Source organism: Bufo bufo, chromosome 8 (genome assembly GCF_905171765.1).
Source record: "Bufo bufo chromosome 8, aBufBuf1.1, whole genome shotgun sequence".
In the NCBI taxonomy this organism is placed as follows: Eukaryota; Metazoa; Chordata; class Amphibia; order Anura; family Bufonidae; genus Bufo; species Bufo bufo.
The window spans coordinates 11,178,376-11,202,349 of NC_053396.1; the positions used below are offsets into that span (position 1 = coordinate 11,178,376).

The 23,974-nt window shown below is 42.7% G+C and overlaps 1 protein-coding gene across 7 annotated transcripts; it reads right to left on the reverse strand.

Annotated features, from left to right (window-relative positions):
• Nucleotides 1-423: 423 nt before the first annotated feature.
• On the reverse strand, nucleotides 424-17,536 carry MBD1 (methyl-CpG binding domain protein 1). 7 transcript variants are annotated; one of them, XM_040442488.1, is made up of 17 exons: nucleotides 17,373-17,536; nucleotides 13,261-13,385; nucleotides 12,444-12,555; nucleotides 11,908-12,053; nucleotides 11,466-11,551; nucleotides 9,230-9,270; nucleotides 8,852-8,995; nucleotides 7,981-8,109; nucleotides 6,992-7,045; nucleotides 6,768-6,902; nucleotides 6,090-6,134; nucleotides 5,467-5,631; nucleotides 4,684-4,785; nucleotides 3,503-3,586; nucleotides 2,938-3,030; nucleotides 2,751-2,831; nucleotides 424-2,069 (listed from the first exon to the last, which is right to left on the reverse strand). In XM_040442488.1, exons 2-17 carry the CDS (start codon nucleotides 13,368-13,370, stop codon nucleotides 1,623-1,625), a joined length of 1,974 nt encoding a protein of 657 aa, XP_040298422.1. In that variant the 5' UTR covers nucleotides 13,371-13,385; nucleotides 17,373-17,536; the 3' UTR covers nucleotides 424-1,622. The 7 variants fall into 7 exon arrangements, with proteins under 7 accessions (XP_040298422.1, XP_040298421.1, XP_040298424.1 ...); XM_040442487.1 differs by lacking the exon at nucleotides 17,373-17,536 and adding an exon at nucleotides 13,471-13,554; XM_040442490.1 differs by lacking the exons at nucleotides 5,467-5,631; nucleotides 17,373-17,536 and adding an exon at nucleotides 13,471-13,554.
• Between the last annotated feature and the right edge of the window lie 6,438 nt (nucleotides 17,537-23,974).

The following is a 23,974-nucleotide window of genomic DNA, read 5'->3' on the forward strand; positions in this document are numbered from 1 at the left end:
CGTGACCAAATGGCTGTTCACCTAAAATGTCTAATCGCGTAGTCCCCCAAAAAAATAAAAAAAATATCTAAGAACAGCTCACTTCATAAAAAAAAAAAAATATTCTATAGGCCCAGATTTTTAAGACCCCCCCCCCCCTTTACCTGCAATCATCTCAATGGAAAAGCTACTAATAATATCGATAAAATTATTCCATGGAAACTAATGCAGAGACCCTTCCGTTTCATGTCACCGGCCGCCAGACCCTCATAAACACGATGTGTCGGAAAACACTAAAAATGGAGAGCGCCTTTAAAAGGAGTAGTCCAGGATTAGAAATACATGGCTGCTTTGAGCCCCACCTGTCTACGGGTACCAGAAAAAAACAAAACACACTGGCAGGGTGGCACTGTTTTTAGAAGAAAGCAGGCTTTTTTTTTTTTTAATCCTGGACAATCCCTTTAAAAAAAAAAGCTGATGCAAGGAGATCACCACAGCTCCAGTTTCAACCGTCTACCCACTCACGACATTACATGTAGGTCATACGTGTGAATGACTGTCCATGTACTGCCTAGTTGCGTCAGGTCGGTGAGGATAGGAGCCACTAATCACACATATCCCTTATCTACAGGACAGGGGATAAGGGGTCGGACGGCTGGGACTACCAGTGATCCCGAGAAGTGCCCGTGAACTGTCCCATGAGAACGGAGCGGTAGAGTGCGCCAGTGCGTCCTCTTCACCACTCACTCCTATGGGACTGCCAAGTACAGCACTTGCCATAGAACTGAATGGAGTGAAGGATGCAGTCGGGGGGGGTTATCCGGCACTTCCAGACCCCCGACCTCCACCGATCAGATGCTTATCCCCTGTCCTGTGGATAGGGGATAAGTGTTATTAGTGACAACCTCTTTAAAATGGCCATATACATTAGATAAATGGCAGCAGGATCGCCCACCACTTAATGTCCACAGGGGGCCCGATGACTCCCCTCATTGGCGGATGACAGGGGAGACAAAAATCCCACAGCTGGATTTAAACATGAACAGTGCTTGTGTTCTTGGGGAGATGAGCTAGAGGTGTCTAGTAGTTGCAATGTCCCTGTTCAGGCCAAGCATGCATGTGTACGGAGATAGCTGGCAGTTATCTAATGTGTATGTCTGCCTTACAGCAGGTGACACCCCTCTACAACGTCTTTATTATCTCTGTAGCCTACACACATCACTAATCAAAGTACATGGCTTTTATTTGGTCCCTATTACTGAAAATGGGTTGGAAGCTTTAGGCCGATGTATGGTTAGATACACCTACGGAGAGCTAAAATAAAAGTCAGTTCACATGAACATCTACCCTTGTGAGCGCGCAGGAAGCCCATACTAAAAACCATATGGTGCTCCTCGGTCGCTCTTCTTTGGACATCTATGTATAAGTAAGAGACGTGTACATTGAGGTGCTAAATTTTAACGGGAGGGGGGTGTTTAACCATCCACCGTACTGAACCACTGCTACTGGATACACAGGTTTGTCCATACGAGCAAAGGGTCTTCTTCCAAAATGTACAATCCTTTCACTGCTAAATTCATGTGAGCAGTTCCTTGTCCCTGAGCATTGGCCCGTCTATTCGCCCTCCCCCCACCCCCCTCGCTTCAGTGATAATTGCCTGACGGCCAGGGCATTGTGCAACATTCGGGGCACCGTTCCTCGTACACCAAGATCGAACAGCTTGGAGAACATGGCCCGCTTTTTGGAAGACCTGCGCAAGGACGATAAGCCTCCAGGTCACAAATGAGCTCCACGACTTCGTCCACGGTGGTGAGCCGACTCGGATGCTTTCTGAAGAGTTCATGGCTGGCAGGGACCGTATAATTCCTCACGGCAACATTGAAGTGAAGTCCCGGTAGTATGTGGATGATTGTCTCTGACATGGTGGACATCCTGGACCTCTGGACCAGGTGTAGGTTAGGGCCGTTGAGAGGCATTAATTCCCAATGAGCCGGCAGAGGAATCTCATTCAACTCCTCCATAAATTCCTGCAGGACTAGGTCTATACCATTACTGGAATTGTAGGCGCCCAGACTGAAAATCTCCATGATCTGTAGGAGCAAAATGATTTAGAGTTAAATAGTATTCAAGATTTGTGGTCCAGCCGACACCGATTCTGCTAACCATCGATATCTGATCTGTGGGGGATCCAACTCTCATCATTCTCCGAGGCCTCTACATTGATTACGCCGCAGGTCATCTATTAGTATCAGGTGTGCAGAGTATTGCAGCTTTGACTTGGACAATGCTGCAACACCCTGCACAGCGGTCATGTAAAGAATGAAGAGGTTGCAGCTTTCAGCCCAAATGCCATGACCGCCCCAAACAGACGAGAGTCAGACCCCCATGATCTGTATACTAAGAATAGGCCTTCAATAGTGTGAGCCTGGAAAATCCCTTTAAGGGGTCATACATTGGGGGCATATCGTTAGGACCTGCACCTGTCTCTAGAACAGAGCCTGCACATGCGCGGCTGCCCTACATTCATTCCTATCGGAGCGCTAAAAATAGCCGAGCAGCGCACTCGCCTATTTTCGGCAGCCCCACAGCAATGAATGGAAAGCGCAGCCACCACTCTTTTCACTTTTATGGGGCAGACGACGTATCCGAGCCAGCGCTCCGCTAGGTTTGGCAGTCCCACAGATATGAATGGAATGGAATCCTTCATCCCAATGATATGCCCCCAATGTATGAGATGGGCCAACCCCTTTAAGATACATGTGACGACTCACCACCGGGGTGCTCTCGTCAGCCAGCATTACGTCATCATCCTCCGTGACAAACTCTTCCGGTTTCAATGGGCAATGAAGATCCTGGAAGCAGAAAAAAAAAAAAAAAAAAGGGGGCATAAGTATAAACAGCAGAGCGCTGACTGAACCCTGCAATGTGAGGGCAAGGGATGAGGACTATAAGACATACCAGGGGCTGCTCGTCATCCTCGTCGTCAATGATGATCTCTTGTTTCATCCCTTTGGTATCCACGCCACCTATGACCCAGCCACCGCATGTCCCCTGTTACAATGAATGGGTAGCAATGTCAAGCTGCTCTATGTGGGGCGACGTCCACAGCTCTTCACGTGCTCCTTATGCAAATGGTGGCGGCAGATAACAATCCACCACGGTCCCAAGATCAAAAAGGGGTGAAGGCTTGATTCACACTGTGTTAAGCACTGCCTGCCCCAGGTTTCCGCGACATAAACCTTAGACGTGTGTTTAACGGACACCATTAAGTGGCCTCCGTCACTCATAGGTGCCCATGTAAAAAAAATTAAAAAAAGTATACAACATATTATACTTCTTTACTGTATGGAATAGTGCGGGGGTGTGCTGCTATTCCTACAGCATCTCTTACAGACACCATCCCATTGGACCCCATTCAGTGTCTATGCCTTGGCTTTCCACAGCGCAGTGTGAACAGACCCTAAGCCTTGTTCCATCCCGACCGCTGCTTCATATATTACCGCAAAGCTCACACAATTCTTACATCCGCAGAAGGGTATCCTCCATTTTTTAATGCAAGCCTTATGACCGGTATTTTGGGTGGCAACTGCACTTCTTCATCTTGTTTCTACAGAGGGGAGATTTAAAGGAAAAGGACTGTAAAGACCCGACAGCAGTCGCGGGGTGTGCATACATTTGCATCCAAGGTGTTATTGTGCCAATGCATCTAAAATGAAAAAGATGCAACTTTTTTTATTTTTTTTTAAATCAAAGTCTTCATGAACCCTTTAACTACCAGACCCATTTTTGGTTTAGCATTTTCGTGTTTTTTCCTTCCCACGTTCCAATAGTTATATATAGTATTTTTTAATGGCACCATTTAATTTACCATTTCTGTTGTTATTGGAAAACAGGGGAAAAAAAAATATATATATATATATATATATAAAAAATTGTATTTGTAGGGTTAAATTGAAAAACAAAATTCCAGTTTTTTTAATTTTGACATCACGGCGTTCGCGGTACGCTAAAAATGACATGACGTTCTTACTCTGCAGCTCAATAAGAATCCAGCGATACCAAACTTGTGTAGGTTTATTTATAAAAATCATCAAACTTTTCTTTGCGTCGACATTTTCTGACAGCCATAACTTTTTAATATTTTGGTTTTTAGAGCTGTATGAGGGCTTGTTTTTGGCGTAATGAACTGGAGTTTTTATTGGTACCATTTTTGCGGTACAAACGACTTTTTGATCACCGTTATTAAAACTAAAAAAAAAACAAAAAAAACGGCGTTTACCGGACAGGAATTTTTTAACAAATATTTTAATAGTTCAGACATTTCTGTACACGGCGATACCTAGTATGTTTATTTTTTTATATGTAAAATTGGGAAAGGGGGTGGTTTAGAGACTTTTTTTTTTTTTAACCATTAGCCCCCTTAGGGGCCTAGAACATGGGCTCTTTTGATCCCCGCTCCTATTCACCCTAATAGAGAGATCTATTAGGGTGAATAGGGTTTAAATGACGGGGGGAGGAAGTGGAGTAACACATGACTGCAGGGTCAGACTACACAGGGTTTGTTTGTAGCCTGTAACCAAGGAGACGCATAGGCCTGCGAAGGGCGCTGTAGACACAAAACCATAGGACACATCAGAGCCATAAACCAGCTGCAGATGTATACCTACCCTTTACATACCATACTGAGCAGGCCGTCATACTAACCATGGCTTCCACGTTCTCCGAGGCCTCTGCCGCCTCCTTCTGGATCCGCTCCACCAGTATGGGGTGATTGGAAGATTTCAGATACAGCGGGATGTTTTTCTCCTAAGAAATAAACCATCACAAGTTCAGTCAGAACAGGGCATTTACCCCAAGATATCACCCATCTTTTCTACACAAGAACCCTTTAGACATAGAGGACACCAAAACCACAGCAGCAGAAAAAAAAAAAGCATGAAATGGTCGACCATGTGTAATGTCACCCAAACAACTCAAAATACGAGCTTGCTTTATAGAATCAATCCTGTTTTATGGCAGTCTGCGGTCAGGCTGCCATACAGCAAGCTGTATTATTTGAATTGCTCCCCCTGAGGAATGGCTATTTAAGCAATTAACTATGTCATAGCCAATGGGACTGGTGGCCCTCCCAGTGCTAGCCCATTGATCAGGAGATGCACTAGATCATATTGTTCTCCCCACCTCTGAACGTGCATGACATGGATGCCAGAAGAGGGACAGGTGACGAGAGACATCTGTCTGCAACCTTATATGAAGCATGCACTAGAGGGAACTAGCGCATGCGCAGCAGGTTTCATCACAGGCTGCGGTTGGATGCCTCTTGTTACGTGTCCCGCCATATTTTGAATTGGGCAAGATACTGACAGAAGGAAGGGGGAATGCAAGCCATGGAAATAGTTCCTTTAAGAAAGAGATTCCTATACAAGAACAGGGTTAGTACAAAGAGCCGGCGAGACCCTCCCCATCTAGAAATTATATAGGACCCACCACGGCAAAACGCAGGCACTGCCGCCAGCGACACTTCTGCCGCTTTAGGTTGCGGCCACCAAATTTGGGCTTGTCTTGGCAGAAGTCACATTCGCCACAGTCCAAGTTCCTAAGGCAGGCGTCGCACTCCCCACATTTCCGGTTCTTGCGGCGGCCTACCAAGTGCTGTGAAATATAGGGGGGTGGGGGGTGAGGGACAAGGGAGAACAGGTCAAGCCCGAGCCAGATTGTGTTTAACAAGATGCTGAACAGAAGAAGGTGGCGGTGGTGGACAGTGGAGATAAGTAAGGGGGGAGGGGAATTGGGTTCAAAATAAGAGGGGAGTTGGACTAAGAGAGGGGGTGAGAATGAGAATAAGAGGGAAGGGAATAAGGGGGGGAGGGTTCCCTAAGTTCAGCATGCTAAAGGATTTCTCTCAGAGCTAGAAAGAAGGTAAGGGCAGAGAGTGAGGCGTATGAGCGAGAGGTCTGCAAACAGAAATTGATGGGTCTTTGTGGAGGGGGGGGGGGGGGGGGATGCAAAGGAAGGTAATAATGATGGAGCTACTCCAAACCAAAACCAGCAGCAGGCAAACGGACACAAGATGCGTCTAAGCGGAAATGCTCCCCCCATACATTACTAACCTTTGCTTTCAGCCCAATTTTCGGCTTCACTTTAATTTTTTTTTTCTGGAAGAAAAAAATAAATATTATTCACCCAACGAACAATAGGGAAACGTGGAAATCTCGCCAACTGCAACCAATCAGATCTCTGCATTTCTCGTCCAAGACTCCAACTGGATTGGCCGCTTTGAGGGGATGTCTTATGAAGACACCCTCTTTTGGGATTGACGCTGGCTCTGTGACCCGCTGATCACGGCAGCTCAGGATTCAACCAGCTGGACGGTTCCTCTGCAGCGGCCACTACAGGCGAAATGTGGCATAGCGTTCGAATGGGTGACCATGGAATACATACACGCTCTGGGTCCGCGGGAGCGGGTCCTGCGCTGCAGACTGCCCTCTATGATGTCTACACGGCTAGGGAGATGTCTCCATGAGACAATCTTAAAGGGCAATGGATTCACTATATAGGTTGTATAGAGGGATCTGCACCCCAAAATGCCTTGCACCTCCTGGGCAAATTAGGCTAACAGAAAGTAATTTCTTAACGTGCGATTGGGTACCAATTAGGAACAGGGCTGCTGGTAGCCTAACCTGCATACGCATGATGGAAACCTTAAATTGTCAGGGGTCTGGAGAAGGAGACCACTGACAATGCTGGGAGTGATAGTTGCATTAGAGAATACCAATCCAGGTCCTCACCTTATTGTGACACCGCCTCTTCAGACACTTTCCTTTGATCTTCCGGCCTGGGTTCTGCCGTTTTCGGATACACAGAGAACAGGCACCACAGTTTTCTAGCGTGCAGCAGCCTATACAATGACCACAGTTTCCTCCCTGTGGAAGCAGATCATATAGGAGAACTGTAAGTCTGCTGTTCACCAATAGGGGGCACTGCCATCAAGTAAGGGTCAGAAAATACATACCATGTTCAACTTCTTGGTCAACTTTTTGGATGGTGGGGGTTTGAGTTTGTGTTTCTGCATGAAAAAAAAAAAGAAAAAAAAAAAGTCATCCCAATGGGACAGAAACAGCGCCACCCTTGTCCATGGGCTGTGTGTGGTACTGCAGGTCAATCCAATTTACAAATTGTATTCTTCTATAAAGTTTTCCCTTTCTGTGTTCTCTGTGATATGTAATAGTCTATAGCAGGCATGCTCAACCTGCGGCCCTCCAGCTGTTGTAAAACTACAACTCCCACAATGCCCTGCTGTAGGCTGATCGCTGTTCGGGAATGCTGGAAGTTGTAGTTTTGCAACAGCTGGAGGGCCGCAGGTTGAGCATGCCTGGTCTATAGCATCCTAGCTCATACAGGTGCAGTCACCCAGATTTCCCGGACTCCTACTGCCTGGTTATGCAGCAGTACTTCCCCAACTCCAGTACTTTCACAAAGTGATTGTTTTTAGTAAATACTTGCATTCTCCATGAAATAATTCTGGAGCCTTTTTCCCCCCCCCAAAACGCTGTTATCGCAGTCCTCTTTTATTGTTCCTGGAAATGCAACTGGGTGCTACAATTCCCCTCGTCAACGGGGTGTTTCCCCTACACCTTCTGATGATATCCAGTGATTGCTGACAGCATCAGAGTAGAGACACACCCCATTGACAAAGGTAATGGCAACACACACGTGTCACAAGCTATAATTTCCAGGAGGAGTAACAGAGAACAGGTGCCAGAGAATAGTTATTTCTTGTACTGAAGTATTTACTAAACCAAGCATTAGTAGAGCTGATAGGGAATATTCCCTATCTTACAAAGTGATGGCATAGCACGAGGACCCTCGCTGGGGATCCAGCATCTGGGACCCTCACCGATCTTGAAAATGAGGGGGATGCAGTGCCGATTCAGCGCTGTGGCTCCATCACAGTCAGCAAAGTCATTCAACAAATTGAGTTCCAAGCCGCAAGCTCCTCACCTTATTGTGACACCAGCGCTTCAGACACTTGTCGCTGATCTCCGGGGTCTTCTGCTTGGCGACACACACAGTGCAGGTTTTGCAGTCTTCCTTCATAGAGCAGCCCGGACAGCGGCCGCAGACCCCGCCCTGTGGACAGAGATAATAGAACAAGGATTTAGGGGGCGCTGTCATTTACACCCCTCGATTATAACAGAAGTGCTGCAGCATACTGTAGACTTTCTAATAGACTTTGTAGTTCAACTTCCAGCATCTCTTCTTTCTGAAAACCCAACCTCGACTAGTGCTACCAACACGGCTGAGGGTCTGTTACAGTGCACCGGGGCAGGTTAGCATGATCAGCCTGAGAGGAGATTTCCAGTTTAGCGTAAAAGATTGTCACCAGGCCTGTTACACTTCAACACACCCTCAGCTGAGTGAGCAGGACTAGGTCATGATGGTGTCTAGCAATGCATGTTTTCGTTCACTGAAAGCAAGCAGTCCTGTTGAAAATAGTGAGGGACTGGAACACAAAGTATATTAGAAAGTTGCAGAATAACTTGTGTAGGTGGGGGTCCCAGCAGTTTTGACCCGTAAGCCCCTATTATTAACGGTGATGGCTAACCTCCGGCACTCCAGCTGTGGTAAAACTACAACTCCCAAGATGCACACTTGCTTGGCTGTTCTCAGAACTCCCATAGAAATGAATGGAGCATGCTGGGAGTCGTAGTTTCACCACAGCTGGAGTGCCGGAGTTAGGCATCACTGCCCTATAACAACAGCGAAGGGGCGGCTTTCATCAGCAAATATCTACAGCACAGACCCAGCCAGACTCCACGACCACTACCACCATCATTCATCTACTGGTTGGACCTGTAGTGATTTCTCAGACCTTTCTGATAACCTGCAGGCAGCGTCTTCTCACGCACTTCCAGGAGCTTCCGAATTCTGGGTTTTGAGATCGCAGGAGACACACTGAGCAATGTCCGCAGTTCTCCGTCACCCGGCAGGCAGTGCACAACCCACAACCGCTCGACTGTAAGGGTATAAAAAAAAAAAAATCACCAGAATGAAAGCTGGGCAAGAGCCTTAATGACAGCCATACTGGTTGTCCTAGTACAACAGGCGACCCCCGGTAAGGTCCGACGAATATACCAACAATGAGCACAGGCCGTGTCAACCTTCAGCCTGTCCTCACTAGAGGGGGGCACTGTTGTGTGTAGGATAACCCCAAGAGAGCATGCTCGCCATCGCACACCTATAGACTCACCTTTAACTGCTTCTGCAGCTTGTTGTCGGCTCGTCTGGAAGCTGTGAAGAAGGAAAATACAATATTCTATCAGAACTGTCCAAAAATCATGGGGTAAAGCCAAAAACTGCAGGGTGCATGGCAGCTCCCCAAGACATTACCCTGCGGCCAGACCTGGATGTGAGGAATTCTGCACCACCAGTGGTGTCTGTATATACAGGCACCACTAGACCCAGAATGCCTTCCTGAACTTCAAGGAGGCCATGGAGGGCGTCCATGTGAGTGAACAGACCAGGCGGCTTACATCAGGAGGGATGTGGACCACAGCATCTGTGGTAGGTTGAACTTCAGCTGCTTTTTTTATGCTATGGGTTCGTTACCATACAGGGTATGCATACTTTTGCAAGCGATTATTTCACTGCATCAAGGTCTCCGAAACTTTGCAAATAATCTTGATTTTAACCCTTTTGCTACCAGCGCTGTACATGTACGGTGCTGGAGCGATAGGCAAACATGGCGTCAGCTGGCGTCATGGCCGGCAGGTCTCTGCTGTTTCAAACAGCAGAGACCTGCCATTAATTACCACGACCGGCAATAATGCATTTTGCGGTAATTAAAGGCTTTAGATGCCGTGATCAAGTGAGATCGTGCTTCTGGGCATCCTACCGACATCCCCTGTGGCCAATGGGGATGTCAGTAGTTGCTTTGAATGCTATGGGTCTTGCTGAAGAGACCTCGAGCTTTAGTGCTGCAATTCTGATTTTGGCCACCAGATTGCAGGCCAATATAAGAAATGAGCAATAGACAGTAATAAACTAATTTTAAAAATACATGGATTGTTCAAAATTAAAGATCAGAATTTATAGGCTCATATACGAGCTTCAAAATCATTGCAAAAAAAAAATAATTTTTTTTTTTTAAATATAAAAGTTTAAAGGGAACCTGTCACCGGGATTTTGTGTATAGAGCTGAGGACTTGGGTTGCTAGATCGCCGCTAGCACATCCGCAATACCCAGTCCCCATAGCTCTGTGTGCTTTTATTGTGTCAAAAAATCGATTTGATATATATGCAAATCACCCTGAGATGAGTCCTGTATGTGAGATGAGTCAGGGACAGGACTCATATCAGGTGAATTTGCATATGTATCAAATCGTTGTTTTTTTTACACAATAAAAGCACACAGAGCTATGGGGACTGGATATTGCGGATGTGCTAGCGGCCATCTAGCAACAAATGTCCTCAGCTCTATACACAAAATCCCGGTGACAGGTTCCCTTTAAATGACCCTTTCCGTATAATAAAAAAAATATATATACCGAAATAACAAAAAATATAAACATCATGGGTATCACTGCGACCGAAAACGCCCGTACCATTAAATTATAAAAATATTTTTCCAAATAGCGTAACATAAAAAAAAATATACATATGTGGTATCGTTGTAATCGTACTGACCCAGAGAATGAAGGCAATGGGTCAGTTTTGCTGGATTTAAAATCGCCTCTCGTGTGCTGTATACAGCTCTTAGGTCAGACCTATAGGTCACTATGGTTACAGACTACACACAACCCTGTGTAGTCGGATCCTGCAGTCACACGTCACTCCACTCTTGGGATATGCTGACATAGTGGATCCTGCAGAGGCGAAATCTGATGCAGTTTTTCACCATGAATGCCGCAGACCTGCTCGTGATTTAGCCCCATAGAATGCAGTGGAACCGCTATTGGACACCCACAGCGATTTGTCCCTATGACACCGGCTGACCTGTTATATGAGCACTTTGCAGCTGTAGACATCTGTGTTGGTCCCGTGTTCCTATGTGCCCGCATTGCTGAGAAAAATGAAGTTTTGATATATGCAAATGAGCCTCTAGGAGCAACGGGGGCGTTGCAGTTACACCTACAGGATCGGCCACACCCTCTCCAGTTTAACTGACAGGACCAGGCAGTGCAAACATCATCACGCTCGACCCTGTCAATCAAAATGGAGAGGACGCCGCAGTTGCAGAGAGAGCTGAGCCTCTGTAAGGTGTAAGAGCAACGCCCCCGCTGCTCCTAGAGGATAAGTTGCATATATTAAAACATATGAACACAGGACCAACACAGACGCCTTCAGCTGCCGAGCGCACATGTAACAGGTGAGCCAGTGTCACAGGTACAAAACTGCTGACAGATGCCCTTTAACTCGTGGACCCACCCACTGCTACATGTTACTATACATATGCACCAAGCATCACGGCCGTAATTAGAGCTCACCTCTGCAGTCCGCACAGTACCACACCGTCTGCTTTGATTTACCAAACAGAACTCCAGTAAACCAAGTGTTACAGCCGCGACAGCACCTAAAAAACACGAAACTTCAGTCACTACTCAGGAATGCACCCACTAACCATACCTCTATGCTATACCGCACTAGACTGCGCCATTTCACTCAATAATCCCTCCTTATATCCCTTACATAACATTCTGCATAGAAAATTCCCTTTATAGCTAAAAGGGTCGTCCAGGATTAACAAAAACATGGCATCTGAAAACAGCGCCACCCCTCTCCATGAGTTGGTTTGCGGTACTGCAGCTCAATCTAATACGATGGAGCAGGGCTGCAACACCAGACAACACGTGGACGGAGTGGTTCTGTTTTTGGAAAAAATCCTCACGACGTCACTCTCCACCCCGTGACACCGCCGCTTTAACTTACACAATCTGCGACGGCTCCACATCCTTTCCATTCTGCAGGTCTTGGTCGGTGTCCTTGGGAAGGGACGTCCGCTGTTTCTTAGGAGGAGTCTCGGACGCGCCCTTCACAGTTTTCGCAGTCCGGACATACACCCTAAGAGGTTTCCTCTGGAGAAAATACAGAACATTGATACAAGGGCAGGGGACGCCAAAGAGGACATGGAGGGGGCAGAATGCAGATTTGTGAGCTCATTGATGAACAGAACTGGAAATGCTGCCTTACATCACCCTGAAAGAGCACCTCACCTGTCCATGGGTCGTGTCTGGTATTGCAGCTTTAGCTCCATTAAAGTGAATGGGGCTGAGATGCAATACCACATACAACCTGAGGACTGATGTGGCGCTGTTTACGGAAACGTGCCCCCTCAGCTGCTAATCCAGCCAAGAGCCCACCATCTTTAAATCAGGAGACAGGAAACCTGGGGTTCCAGGGGCAGAGACCCTCCCCTGATGTCACCCTCATGATGGGCGTGACTCCCCGATGACATCACTTTTTACCTTTCCGGCTGGTAATATTGTCCCGCTCTTGAAATCAAAACACGACAGGTCCACGGAGTCCCCCAAGAATTTGGACAGCTCATTCCTGCTCCTGAAGCGTTGTCCCGAGGGGCTATCAGATGAGAAAGAAGAGGAAGGGGGGGGGGTCACAGGAGAAGGGGCATCCCCATCATCCTCCAGTGCGTAATCTATTCCTATTACCCCAGCTTCGCAGAGCCCTGGATGGCCCATCGACAGGCCTATGCATCACAGCGTGTTATTCCAAATCTGGAAAAGCTGGGTGAGTGCCCATGTGGGAGCTACAGCGGCGGCCATATTGGAAGCCACCCAGCTTTCCTAGGACCAGAAATAACCATTAGAATAGGGCCAAGCAGGATTATTTTCACATTGAAGGGTGCCTTTGCAACCCTATATTAAAGCATTCTCGCTGACAAACAACATGGCCGCCGCAGAGGTTACGTCAGTCACCCAGCTTTCCCAGAGTCCGGAATAACAGATCTGCCTAGCCGGAACCCTTTTCATGCTGTTAAGTAACTATGCAATTCGGAAGCTCGGGAAAGCTGGGTCAACGCCCCTTTAATGGAAGCCATTACTAGCTGCCACTCAGCTTTCCTAGGAACGGACACAACTGCGGTTGACACCCATATCTCCCAGGATCCTGACAGGCGCAAGTGCAACCCTGTATTAAATGGTGAGAAATGAACAGTGGCAAATATGGCTGCCACATCACCCAGCTTTGCCGTTCAGGAGCCCAGGAAAGCTGGGTCGGCCATCTTGTTTGGCAGAACATTTAGCCCGCCCCCCTCACCCCCGATACCTTTGGTAGTAGGTGTCTGAAAGACCAGAAGAGGCTCCGGATTTGCGGGTGACCGTCCGCCGCTTCCAGCCGGGTCCCAGAATAGGCCATTCCTGCCAGCCCTCGGACATGGTGGAAGGAGATGCCTGAGACAATAAGAGGAGATGATCAATGAGCCTGGAAGCAGGCAGCAGCTGCAGAGATGACTCGGGGGTGGTGGGGGGGACTCACGCTGGAGACACACATGGATGCTTCTCCGGAGCCTGTGACTCACTACATTCCTGCTGCTCCAGCCCACAACACAGGCCGTGGGAGGAAGTGGAGCAGACAGGAACACCCTGCAATGCGCTGGACGCCAGCATCGGCCGCCTCTCAGCACGCAGCCACCTGGCTGCGGCAAAACTACAACTCCCAGCATGCTGGCCCCGAGGGCACGCCGGGAGTTGTAGTTTTGACGCAGCCACATGGCTGCCATAAATCAAACATTACGCAGTGCTAAACACAATATGGCCGCCACGGTCAGGTTTCCTCAGTTTTGACATAATCTGTAATATAGGACCCGATGCAGGTGTAAATGCTATCAGCGACCAATCACTGCGCAGATTTCATTGCGCCAGAGTCGTTTGAGAAATAAAAGCAGAGAGCTGATTGGCTGCGATCAGTCTTGGCAGCGCACAGCAACCAAGATATTTTTTTTCAACTGATGTGGTACAATGAAAGCTGCACAGTGATTGGTTGCTATGGGTAACAAAGACTAGCCTCCCCAAATCAGCCTCGTCGATCAACACTGTGCAGCCAATCAGAACTCAGCTTTTATCTATTAAACCTGCTGAGGTAAACTGAAAGCTGCACTGCGATTGGCTGCTATTGGCAACAAAGAGTTTAGTTCATTTTCATCAATGAGGCTCCTTTGAGGGGATTTGCTAATAGCACCCAATCACAGAACAGCTTTCATTTTACCACAGCAGCTGAGCCCTGATTGGCTGCATAGAGTTTTGAGCAACAAGCCATTATTGAACAGGTCAGTCTTTGGCAACCAATCAGGGCTCAGCTTACATTTCTCAAACTAGCTGTGGTAAAATGAAAGCTGCGCTGTGATTGGTTTGTTAGTTTTTTTTTTATAAATCTGTACAACTGCTCAATAGTGAAATGGCGGCCACTATGTAAAGAGATGAGCTGCTCAGGAGCACAGGAAAGCTGGGGGGACGAACACAGATTTCACCACGGGCTGCGCAGAGAGACGGCGCTCGGTCATCCATTACCAGCGAAAGGTGAATCTTAAAGCCTCCCTGTCTCTCAGCTCGGCAGATGCATGTCAAGCAGACAGAAGAGATGAGGGGCTGCCACATCGATATAGGACGCCGCTTAACATCTGGGTAACAACATATCAGAAGGGGGTTCAATGCAATCCGCCTGTACCCACAGACAAGAGCTCTCTCCATAACCACCTGAGACACTACAACTCCCAGCATCCTGCCAAGAGAGTATACTGGGAGGGGGCGGGGTCGAGAGTAGGATATGAACCCTTCTAAGAATATACAGGCCATACACGGGTATATAAAGGGCAGTATACAATATATACAGTATGTTACATACATGTCCGATCACTTACACAGAATAGAGGAGAGAGGCGTCACATACAGTATATCCCACATCCAGCAACAGAACAGATTCATCAGCAAAGGTATAAAATAATACACTATATATACAGGAGGAGTATAAATATATATACACACTGCGCTGTATACACTTCTCCTCCCGTATACGTGCTGCGCTGTATACACTTCTCCTCCCGTATACGTGCTGCGCTGTATACACTTCTCCTCCCGTATACGTGCTGCGCTGTATACACTTCTCCTCCCGTATATATGTGCTGCGCTGTATACACTTCTCCTCCCGTATATATGTGCTGCGCTGTATACACTTCTCCTCCCGTATACGTGCTGCGCTGTATACACTTCTCCTCCCGTATATATGCTGCGCTGTATACACTTCTCCCGTATATATGTGCTGCGCTGTATACACTTCTCCTCCCGTATATATGTGCTGCGCTGTATACACTTCTCCTCCCGTATATATGTGCTGCGCTGTATACACTTCTCCTCCCGTATACGTGCTGCGCTGTATACACTTCTCCTCCCGTATATGTGCTGCGCTGTATACACTTCTCCTCCCGTATACGTGCTGCGCTGTATACACTTCTCCTCCCGTATACGTGCTGCGCTGTATACACTTCTCCTCCCGTATACGTGCTGCGCTGTATACACTTCTCCTCCCGTATATATGTGCTGCGCTGTATACACTTCTCCTCCCGTATATATGTGCTGCGCTGTATACACTTCTCCTCCCGTATACGTGCTGCGCTGTATACACTTCTCCTCCCGTATATATGCTGCGCTGTATACACTTCTCCCGTATATATGTGCTGCGCTGTATACACTTCTCCTCCCGTATATATGTGCTGCGCTGTATACACTTCTCCTCCCGTATATATGTGCTGCGCTGTATACACTTCTCCTCCCGTATACGTGCTGCGCTGTATACACTTCTCCTCCCGTATATGTGCTGCGCTGTATACACTTCTCCTCCCGTATACGTGCTGCGCTGTATACACTTCTCCTCCCGTATACGTGCTGCGCTGTATACACTTCTCCTCCCGTATATATGTGCTGCGCTGTATACACTTCTCCTCCCGTATATATGTGCTGCGCTGTATACACTTCTCCTCCCGTATATGCGCTGCGCTGTATACACTTCTCCTCCCGTATACGCGCTGCGCTGTATACACTTCTCCTCCCGTATACGTGCTGCGCTGTATACACTTCTCCTCCCGTATACGTGCTGCGCTGTATACACTTCTCCTCCCGTATACGTGCTGCGCTGTATACACTTCTCCTCCCGTATACGTGCTGCGCTGTGTACACTTCTCCTCCCGTATACGTGCTGCGCTGTATACACTTCTCCTCCCGTATACACTTCTCCTCCCGTATATGTGCTGCGCTGTATACACTTCTCCTCCCGTATACGTGCTGCGCTGTATACACTTCTCCTCCCGTATATGTGCTGCGCTGTATACACTTCTCCTCCCGTATACGTGCTGCGCTGTATACGCTTCTCCTCCCGTATATGTGCTGCGCTGTATACACTTCTCCTCCTGTATATGTGCTGCGCTGTATACACTTCTCCTCCCGTATATATAGTGTATTATTTTATACCTTTGCTGATGAATATATTCTGTTCTGTTGCTGGATGTGGGATATACTGTATGTGACGCCTCTGTCCTCTATTCTGTGTAAGTGATCGGACATGTATGTAACATACTGTCCTGTATGACAGGAGGAGGGGTATATACACAGCGCAGCACATATACAGAAGGAGGGATATATACAGTGCAGTATATATACAGGAGGAGGGATATATACACAGCGCAGCACATATACAGGAGGAGGGGTATATACAGTGCAGTATATATACAGGAGGAGGGGTATATACAGTGCAGTATATATACAGGAGGAGGGGTATATACAGCGCAGTATATATACAGGAGGAGGGGTATATACAGCGCAGTATATATACAGGAGGAGGGGTATATACAGCGCAGTATATATACAGGAGGAGGGGTATATACAGCGCAGTATATATACAGGAGGAGGGGTATATACAGCGCAGTATATATACAGGAGGAGGGGTATATACAGTGCAGTATATATACAGAAGGAGGGATATATACACAGCGCAGCACATATACAGGAGGAGGGGTATATACAGCGCAGTATATATACAGGAGGAGGGGTATATACAGCGCAGTATATATACAGGAGGAGGGGTATATACAGCGCAGTATATATACAGGAGGAGGGGTATATACAGTACAGTATATATACAGGAGGAGGGGTATATACAGCGCAGTATATATACAGGAGGAGGGGTATATACAGCGCAGTATATATACAGGAGGAGGGGTATATACAGCGCAGTATATATACAGGAGGAGGGGTATACAAGATATGCAGAGGAGTGTGTAAATATTGATATTACAGTCTTAGTCATGTGACCATTTGATTGACGGCTACACACATCCCCTCCCCCTCACTACGATACGCGGTAACCGCGACCACCGCTGATCTACTTACCTATCCGCCTACTAAGCCTTCGTTGACTCTAGCACGGGCGGGAGAGCTGCAGGAAACGGAAACAAACTTCCTTCCTGTTCCGGTCAAACGAAGCGCGGCCCGAATACGACGGCCATAATCCGCGGGTACAGGAAGAGAAATGTGGAACGCAGAGAATGAAGCCACGCCCACCATTATCCGTCACATGACAGAGAACTGCAGGACACACCTCTAATGTTCTATTGGCTGTGACTGATAAACAAGCGTGGTGAAATGGCGGCTGAGAAGGGGCGGGGCTTCTATTAATCCTAGATTATTACTGATATCCTGATTATAGTACATACAGTCATGTATAGGGGCAGTATTATAGTAGTTATATTCTTGTACATAGGGGCAGTATTATAGTAGTTATATTCCTGTACACAGGAGCAGTATTATAGTAGTTATATTCTTGTACATAGGAGGCAGTATTATAGTAGTTATATTCTTGTACATAGGAACAGTATTATAGTAGTTATATTCTTGTACATAGGAGCAGTATTATAGCAGTTATATTCTTGTACATAGGAGCAGTATTATAGTAGTTATATTCTTGTACATAGGAGCAGTATTATAGTAGTTATATTCCTGTACATAGGAGCAGTATTATAGCAGTTATATTCTTGTACATAGGAGCAGTATTATAGTAGTTATATTCTTGTACATAGGAGGCAGTATTATAGCAGTTATATTCTTGTATATAGGAGCAGTATTATAGTAGTTATATTCTGTACATAGGAGCAGTATTATAGCAGTTATATTCTTGTACATAGGAGCAGTATTATAGCAGTTATATTCTTGTACATAGGAGCAGTATTATAGCAGTTATATTCTTGTACATAGGAGCAGTATTATAGTAGTTATATTCTTGTACATAGGAGGCAGTATTATAGTAGTTATATTCTGTACATAGGAGCAGTATTATAGTAGTTATATTCTTATACATAGGAGGTAGTATTATAGTAGTTATATTCTTGTACATAGGAACAGTATTATAGTAGTTATATTCTTGTACATAGGAGCAGTATTATAGTAGTTATATTCTTGTACATAGGGGGCAGTATTATAGTAGTTATATTCTTGTACATAGGAGGCAGTATTATAGTAGTTATATTCTTGTACATAGGGGCAGTATTATAGTAGTGATATTCTGTACACAGGAGCAGTATTATAGTAGTTATATTCTTGTACATAGGAACAGTATTATAGTAGTTATATTCTTGTACATAGGAGCAGTATTATAGCAGTTATATTCTTGTACATAGGAGCAGTATTATAGTAGTTATATTCTTGTACATAGGAGCAGTATTATAGCAGTTATATTCTTGTACATAGGAGCAGTATTATAGTAGTTATATTCTTGTACATAGGAGCAGTATTATAGTAGTTATATTCTTGTACATAGGAGCAGTATTATAGTAGTTATATTCTTGTACATAGGAGGCAGTATTATAGCAGTTATATTCTTGTATATAGGAGCAGTATTATAGTAGTTATATTCTGTACATAGGAGCAGTATTATAGCAGTTATATTCTTGTACATAGGAGCAGTATTATAGCAGTTATATTCTTGTACATAGGAGCAGTATTATAGCAGTTATATTCTTGTACATAGGAGCAGTATTATAGTAGTTATATTCTTGTACATAGGAGGCAGTATTATAGTAGTTATATTCTGTACATAGGAGCAGTATTATAGTAGTTATATTCTTATACATAGGAGGTAGTATTATAGTAGTTATATTCTTGTACATAGGAACAGTATTATAGTAGTTATATTCTTGTACATAGGAGCAGTATTATAGTAGTTATATTCTTGTACATAGGAGCAGTATTATAGTAGTTATATTCTTGTACATAGGAACAGTATTATAGTAGTTATATTCCTGTACATAGGAGCAGTATTATAGTAGTTATATTCTTGTACATAGGAGGTAGTATTATAGTAGTTATATTCTTGTACATAGGAGCAGTATTATAGTAGTTATATTCTTGTACATAGGAGCAGTATTATAGTAGTTATATTCTGTACATAGGAGCAGTATTATAGTAGTTATATTCTTATACATAGGAGGTAGTATTATAGTAGTTATATTCTTGTACATAGGAACAGTATTATAGTAGTTATATTCTTGTACATAGGAGCAGTATTATAGTAGTTATATTCTTGTACATAGGAGCAGTATTATAGTAGTTATATTCTTGTACATAGGAACAGTATTATAGTAGTTATATTCCTGTACATAGGAGCAGTATTATAGTAGTTATATTCTTGTACATAGGAGGTAGTATTATAGTAGTTATATTCTTGTACATAGGTGCAGTATTATAGTAGTTATATTCTTGTACATAGGAGCAGTATTATAGTAGTTATATTCCTGTACATAGGAGCAGTATTATAGTAGATATATTCCTGTACATAGGAGCAGTATTATAGTAGTTATATTCTTGTACATAGGAGCAGTATTATAGTAGTTATATTCTTGTACATAGGTGCAGTATTATAGTAGTTATATTCCTGTACATAGGAGCAGTATTATAGTAGTTATATTCTTGTACATAGGAGGCAGTATTATAGTAGTTATATTCTTGTACATAGGAGGCAGTATTATAGTAGTTATATTCTTGTACATAGGAGCAGCATTATAGTAGTTATATTCTTGTACATAGGAGGTAGTATTATAGTAGTTATATTCTTGTACATAGGAACAGTATTATAGTAGTTATATTCTGTACATAGGAGCAGTATTATAGTAGTTATATTCTTGTACATAGGAGGCAGTATTATAGTAGTTATATACTTGTACATAGGAGCAGTATTATAGTAGTTATATTCTTGTACATAGGAGCAGTATTATAGTAGTTATATTCTTGTACATAGGGCAGTATTATAGTAGTTATATTCTTGTACATAGGAGCAGTATTATAGTAGTTATATTCTTGTACACAGGAGGCAGTATTATAGTAGTTATATTCTGTACATAGGATCAGTATTATAGTAGTTGTATTCTTGTACATAGGAGCAGTATTATAGTAGTTATATTCTTGTACATAGGAGGCAGTATTATAGTAGTTATATTCTTGTACATAGGAGCAGCATTATAGTAGTTATATTCTTGTACATAGGAGCAGTATTATAGTAGTTATATTCTTGTACATAGGAGGCAGTATTATAGTAGTTATATACTTGTACATAGGAGCAGTATTATAGTAGTTATATTCTTGTACATAGGAGCAGTATTATAGTAGTTATATTCTTGTACATAGGAGCAGTATTATAGTAGTTATATTCTTGTACATAGGAGGCAGTATTATAGTAGTTATATTCTTGTACATAGGAGCAGCATTATAGTAGTTATATTCTTGTACATAGGAGCAGTATTATAGTAGTTATATTCTTGTACATAGGAGGCAGTATTATAGTAGTTATATTCTTGTACATAGGAGCAGTATTATAGTAGTTATATTCTTGTACATAGGAGCAGTATTATAGTAGTTATATTCTTGTACACAGGAGGCAGTATTATAGTAGTTATATTCTTGTACATAGGAGCAGTATTATAGTAGTTATATTCTTGTACATAGGAGGCAGTATTATAGTAGTTATATTCTTGTACATAGGAGCAGTATTATAGTAGTTATATTCTTGTACATAGGAGCAGTATTATAGTAGTTATATTCTTGTACATAGGAGCAGTATTATAGTAGTTATATTCTTGTACATAGGAGGCAGTATTATAGTAGTTATATACTTGTACATAGGAGCAGTATTATAGTAGTTATATTCTTGTACATAGGAGCAGTATTATAGTAGTTATATTCTTGTACACAGGAGGCAGTATTATAGTAGTTATATTCTTGTACATAGGAGCAGTATTATAGTAGTTATATTCTTGTACATAGGAGCAGTATTATAGTAGTTATATTCTTGTACATAGGAGGCAGTATTATAGTAGTTATATTCTTGTACATAGGAGCAGTATTATAGTAGTTATATTCTTGTACATAGGAGCAGTATTATAGTAGTTATATTCTTGTACATAGGAGCAGTATTATAGTAGTTATATACTTGTACATAGGAGCAGTATTATAGTAGTTATATTCTTGTACATAGGAGCAGTATTATAGTAGTTATATTCTTGTACATAGGAGCAGTATTATAGTAGTTATATTCTTGTACATAGGAGCAGTATTATAGTAGTTATATACTTGTACATAGGAGCAGTATTATAGTAGTTATATTCTTGTACATAGGAGCAGTATTATAGTAGTTATATTCTTGTACACAGGAGGCAGTATTATAGTAGTTATATTCTTGTACATAGGAGCAGTATTATAGTAGTTATATTCTTGTACATAGGAGCAGTATTATAGTAGTTATATTCTTGTACATAGGCAGTATTATAGTAGTTATATACTTGTACATAGGAGCAGTATTATAGTAGTTATATTCTTGTACATAGGAGCAGTATTATAGTAGTTATATTCTTGTACACAGGAGGCAGTATTATAGTAGTTATATACTTGTACATAGGAGCAGTATTATAGTAGTTATATTCTTGTACATAGGAGCAGTATTATAGTAGTTATATTCTTGTACATAGGAGCAGTATTATAGTAGTTATATTCTTGTACATAGGAGCAGTATTATAGTAGTTATATACTTGTACATAGGAGCAGTATTATAGTAGTTATATTCCTGTACATAGGAGGCAGTATTATAGTAGTTATATTCTTGTACATAGGAGCAGTATTATAGTAGTTATATTCTTGTACATAGGAGCAGTATTATAGTAGTTATATTCTTGTACATAGGAGCAGTATTATAGTAGTTATATTCTTGTACATAGGAGCAGTATTATAGTAGTTATATTCTTGTACATAGGAGCAGTATTATAGTAGTTATATTCTTGTACATAGGAGGCAGTATTATAGTAGTTATATTCTTGTACATAGGAGCAGTATTATAGTAGTTATATTCTTGTACATAGGAGCAGTATTATAGTAGTTATATTCTTGTACATAGGAGTAGTATTATAGTAGTTATATTCCTGTACATAGGAGGCAGTATTATAGTAGTTATATTCTTGTACATAGGAGCTGTATTATAGTAGTTATATTCTTGTACATAGGAGGCAGTATTATAGTAGTTATAATCTTGTACATAGGAGCAGTATTATAGTAGTTATATTCTTGTACATAGGAGCAGTATTATAGTAGTTATATTCTTGTACATAGGAGCAGCATTATAGTAGTTATATTCTTGTACATAGGAGCAGTATTATAGTAGTTATATTCTTGTACACAGGAGGCAGTATTATAGTAGTTATATTCTTGTACATAGGAGCAGCATTATAGTAGTTATATTCTTGTACATAGGAGCAGTATTATAGTAGTTATATTCTTGTACATAGGAGGCAGTATTATAGTAGTTATATTCTTGTACATAGGAGCAGTATTATAGTAGTTATATTCTTGTACATAGGAGCAGTATTATAGTAGTTATATTCTTGTACACAGGAGGCAGTATTATAGTAGTTATATTCTTGTACATAGGAGCAGTATTATAGTAGTTATATTCTTGTACATAGGAGGCAGTATTATAGTAGTTATATTCTTGTACATAGGAGCAGTATTATAGTAGTTATATTCTTGTACATAGGAGCAGTATTATAGTAGTTATATTCTTGTACATAGGAGCAGTATTATAGTAGTTATATTCTTGTACATAGGAGGCAGTATTATAGTAGTTATATACTTGTACATAGGAGCAGTATTATAGTAGTTATATTCTTGTACATAGGAGCAGTATTATAGTAGTTATATTCTTGTACACAGGAGGCAGTATTATAGTAGTTATATTCTTGTACATAGGAGCAGTATTATAGTAGTTATATTCTTGTACATAGGAGCAGTATTATAGTAGTTATATTCTTGTACATAGGAGGCAGTATTATAGTAGTTATATTCTTGTACATAGGAGCAGTATTATAGTAGTTATATTCTTGTACATAGGAGCAGTATTATAGTAGTTATATTCTTGTACATAGGAGCAGTATTATAGTAGTTATATACTTGTACATAGGAGCAGTATTATAGTAGTTATATTCTTGTACATAGGAGCAGTATTATAGTAGTTATATTCTTGTACATAGGAGCAGTATTATAGTAGTTATATTCTTGTACATAGGAGCAGTATTATAGTAGTTATATACTTGTACATAGGAGCAGTATTATAGTAGTTATATTCTTGTACATAGGAGCAGTATTATAGTAGTTATATTCTTGTACACAGGAGGCAGTATTATAGTAGTTATATTCTTGTACATAGGAGCAGTATTATAGTAGTTATATTCTTGTACATAGGAGCAGTATTATAGTAGTTATATTCTTGTACATAGGCAGTATTATAGTAGTTATATACTTGTACATAGGAGCAGTATTATAGTAGTTATATTCTTGTACATAGGAGCAGTATTATAGTAGTTATATTCTTGTACACAGGAGGCAGTATTATAGTAGTTATATACTTGTACATAGGAGCAGTATTATAGTAGTTATATTCTTGTACATAGGAGCAGTAT